Consider the following 4,881-nt stretch of genomic DNA (forward strand, 5'->3'; position numbering starts at 1 on the left):
AACAGCTTGCCAAATATTTAATATTAGGATTAGAATTAGAAATTACTATAAATTACCTGTTTGGTTTGCTCATTGTTGTTCTTTGAGACTTGTGATTCAATCGAACCTTTAACATGATGATCCACCGTAGACTTCAATTTCTTCATAGTATTACCATTCAGAACAAGAACTTTTCTCGGCTTAGTACTTTCCTTTGCGGCTTCTACTTCCAATTGTCTCTTACTATTATTCAGAACAGGAACTTTGCTCGGCTTAGCAACTTCTACTTCCGATTGGCTCCTGATGTTACTATTCTGCACAGACAGCTTGCTTGGGTTGATAGTTTTTTTAGAGGCTTCTACATCCAACCGATTCTTATTATTGTTATGAACAGATACCATGCATGGCTTAACCAATTTCTTAGAGACATCTACTTTTGATTGTTTTTTATAGTCCAGCTTTTGAAAGTTTCCAACATTGGTATTTATATGACCACTTCCTTGATTTGTTGGATTGTCCTTTAAAGCTTTTTCATTTTCAACCTTAATTTTCATCTTTCGCCTTAAATCCATGCTAGACTTAGCTTGGAAATCAAACTTAAAATCATCCCGATTTGTCATTTTCCTGCAATAGAAACAATCAAACAGTAAGTTTTTCAATATTTTTCATTTTAATAGTAACTTACATTACTAACTTAAATCATTGGAAGTGAGATAATAAAGTAATCCATTTTAAAATCTCAAATCAGTATTCATGTGATAAATCTTGCCCATAAGCAATATTTTAATTAATCTACCATCTTATATGCACCAAAAACTAAACTAAATTGATTCTAAAACACATTTTCAGAACTATTAGAACAAAACAAACTCAATCATAATAACTTAGCTTGTGAAAAAGTGGTCTCAACTTTGTGCCTAAATACTAAAATAATATGAAAATGCACAATGAAACCCATAACATTCATACGCTGTTTCAAAATGAAATCACACAGCATACATACAAAATTGTCATATATTTGAATCCTCATCAGATTCTATTACATCTGGAACAGGTATCAAATTATCAACAATTGTTGGTGGAATGTCATTCCTAACAAATTCAACTTCACAAATTTCATCACTTGAAGTTAGATTCACTGCATGATCTGATAGATCACAATTATACGGCTGATGGGGATTTGAATCTGATTGTTCATTCATGTTAAAAAAATCCCTCGGAATAGACTTCATAACATAGTGTTTATTTGCATCAAAAGGATCTTGAATGTAGAAGCATTGGTGGACTTGAGAAGCCAATACAAAAGGATCATCCACGTAACATCTCTTGTTGAAGTAAACACAAGTCATCCCATATTTTTCCTCTTCAACTTCAAACCAATCACATCTAAATAACACAAACTTCAACTTACCATAATAGTCTACCTCAATTATTTCTGTAATTAATCCATAGTAAGTTATTGACTGTGTTATTGGATTTTCATCTTTGGTACTTGAAAAACTTTCAATTATTGCCGCTAGTGTCACACCACTGTTTTGTGTTTTACGTTTAGCATCACGCTGTTTTTATGAAACCTATATCCATTAATTACATAACCAGAAAATCGTCGTGCAATTTTATTTGGTCCTCTGGATAGCTTCCTAAGGTTTTCAGATACACCACTTAACAATGCACGCTTCTTAAACCATTCAACAAAATCTAACCCTTGACTCTTTGCTTTGCTCCACCCCTTTCTCTTATTGGGATTCTCATTTTCATGCTCACTACAATTAAAATTACAATGTTAAAGTTATTGTAAAATAATTCTTTTATGCAATTGAAACCTATAAGTATATCCATTTACCTTATAAATTCTTGGACATCTTCATGATTGAATAAGATGTAACGATGGGCTAAACTCCTTGACTTGCAATCCAAAGAAATTGCTTGACCCTTTCTCTTTCCTCCAATAGGATGACCAACATTAAGACAAGAGCTTGAACTTTCATGTTCATGAGGATCACATCTATCGCTATTCCTTGTCATTCTAGTGAATCTTGTTTCAACACCACTGTGCAAATACCTAGAGCAAAATGTCAAGCATTCTTCAACCAAATAACCCTCAGCAATAGAGCCCTCAGGACGACTTTTATTACGAACATAACCCTTCAATTTTCCTAGATATCTTTCTGGAAAGTACATCCACCGATATTGAACAGGTCCACCCATTCTTACCTCATTCACTAAATGTACTGGCAAATGAACCATTATATCAAAGAAACTTGGGGGGAAAATTGTTTCGAATTGGCAAAGTGTTTCTACAATCTCAGATTGCAAGATATCCAAATCTGCCACCTCAATCACCTTCTGACACAAACAACGAAAAAATGAACAAAGACGGATTAATGGGTGTGCAACCTGGTTTGGCATTGTTGTTCTTACAGCCACTTGAAGCAAGTAATGCAACATGAAATGTGCATCGTGGCTCTTGTATCCGCTAACTTTCTTTTCGGCAAGTTGAACACATCTTGAAATGTTTGAAGCACAACCATCTGGTATTTTTGCATTTTTCAATACAGAACAAAATGTAGTTTTCTCCTTTGAAGTCATGGAAAAGCATGCTTTTGCAAACACTGACTTTTTACCTTGATCTACCTCTTTGGGGTGAAGTTTTTTTCTAATACCCATCTCTTTCAAGTCTAAACGTGCGTTTTTATGATCTTTTGTCTTTCCTGGGATTTCCAACAAAGTCCCAATTATACTATCAAATATGTTTTTTTTCTATGTGCATCACATCAAGGTTGTGGCGTAAACTATTATGCTTCCAATATGGTAACTCATAAAATATTGATTTTTTCTTCCATGGACCGTTATTACTTTTCTTTTGCAACCTGCCAAAAGCATTGTTGACATCCTCTAGTTTCTTCGAGATTTCTTCCCAAGTTAACAACTCTGGTGGTGGCCTATCTTCTATGTTCCCATTGAAATTCCTTGCATTTGACCTATATTTATGATCATCAGGCAAAAAGACACGATGATCCATATAACACACCTTTTTACTATAATTCAAATATAGCGAATTAGTGTTATAATTACAACAAGGACATGCTAGTTTCCCTTTTGTACTCCACCCACTCAACATAGCATACCCAGGAAAGTCACTAATAGTCCACATGAGAGCTGCCCGCATTTGAAAAGTTTGATTTAGTGATGCATCATATGTTTCTACACCCAAATCCCACAACACTTTCAACTCTTCTATTAATGGTTGAAGGTACACATCAATGTTATTCCCAGGAGAACGTGGTCCAGGGATTAATAAAGACAACATAGAATACTCAGCCTTCATGCACCACCAAGGTGGAAAATTATATGGTATTAATAGCACAGGCCAAGTACTATGAGACAAATTCATGGTTCTAAATGGATTAAATCCGTCGCTGGCCAATCCAAGTCTTATATTACGCGACTCGTCAGCAAATTCAGAATGACATTTATCAAATTGTTTCCATGCTTCTCCATCTGCAGGATGCCTCAACTTCCCATCTTTCGAACGCTCTTCATCATGCCACCTCATTAAGCTAGCCGTTTTTGAGCACATAAACAATCGTTGAAGTCTAGGAATCAAGGGAAAGTGCCTTAAAACTTTTGAAGGAACTTTATGAGACTTATGATTATTTTCAACTTCATCATCTCCTTTTACATCTTCATTCCACCGTGGAGCACCACAAACATGGCAAGAAGTGTCATTCTCGTGATGTTTCCAATATATCATGCAATCATTACGGCAAGCATCGATCTTCTTATAATCCAACCCTAAGTCTCTTATCATGCCTTTGGTTTTGCTGAACGTATCAGGGATGTTCAATGAAGGTATAGCTTCTCTCAACAACTCTAAGAGAGCATTGAATGATACGTTGCTCCAACCATAAAGACATTTCAATAAATAAAGACGAATGGTGAACGACAATTTAGAGAAGGTTTTGCAACCCGGATACAAATCTTGTTTGGCTTCTTCGACTAGATTATAGAACTTTTTAGCATCTTCGTTAAGGCCTACATTTACTTCATTTTCTTCTTGTACAACATCTCTAAATCTTTCATGCAATAGTCCATCAATATCGTCAATTTGATCCTCTTCGTGATTCATATGATTATCATTAAAATCATCGGGTTTCGGTTTCTTCTCACCATGTCGAATCCAAACATCATATCCTTTTTGAAATCCAAATGCAATTAAATGATTTCGTACTTCATTCCTTGCAAACCAATTGGTATTGTAACAATTAGCACAAGGACACAAAATCTCTTTCCCGCGGGGATTTCCTTTCGTGTATGCATAATCTAGAAAAAAATCAAGACCGTTTTGATACTCTAGACTCGCGGGGTTTTTCTTTGTCCATTCCTTGTCCATCGGATTTACTAGGAGACTACCTTATATGGAAAAAAATTATAAGCAAGACAGGGAAAAAATAATGCAACACGAAAACATAAAAACTAAACTGATAAAAATAAAAATGTATTGTTATTTACTAGCCACATGCTGTTACATGAACTTCACCAATAATAGTCACATTTTGTCACAATCCTAGATTCATGAGGTTTATCTATCAATATTTTAAGGAGAAAAACTATCTTAAATTTTGTTTGTGTAATAACAGCTTTAGTTCTAGAAAGATTGAAAAAGCTAGCAAAAATCAAGTACCCAACACTTCTTAGGTATCTTTCCATTTCTAATAACATCTAACATTAGTGTTTTTTATACTTTTATTTAATAAATACTTTTGTATTTATATTATAAAACTATATCATATATCATATATTAATTAACATACTCAGTGGCTCTCGTGGGATGCTCACGTGGTTTTTTAATCATAAAAAGAATATTTATTTATATACCACCATATCTTTATACTACTAGCA

General features: G+C 34.3%; 1 protein-coding gene across 1 annotated transcript; it reads right to left on the reverse strand.

The window, feature by feature from the left end:
- Positions 1-2,722: 2,722 nt before the first annotated feature.
- LOC131604703 (uncharacterized) lies at positions 2,723-4,372 on the reverse strand. Its single transcript, XM_058877128.1, has one exon. It carries the CDS (start codon positions 4,370-4,372, stop codon positions 2,723-2,725), a length of 1,650 nt encoding a protein of 549 aa, XP_058733111.1.
- Between the last annotated feature and the right edge of the window lie 509 nt (positions 4,373-4,881).

The sequence above is a fragment of the Vicia villosa genome, linkage group LG5 (assembly GCF_029867415.1).
Source record: "Vicia villosa cultivar HV-30 ecotype Madison, WI linkage group LG5, Vvil1.0, whole genome shotgun sequence".
Lineage (NCBI taxonomy): Eukaryota > Viridiplantae > Streptophyta > Magnoliopsida > Fabales > Fabaceae > Vicia > Vicia villosa.

Coding starts and splice junctions, on each gene's coding strand:
- LOC131604703 (XM_058877128.1), bottom strand. CDS start 4,372: ATGGACAAGGAATGGACAAAGAAAAACCCCGCGAGTCTAGAGTATCAA.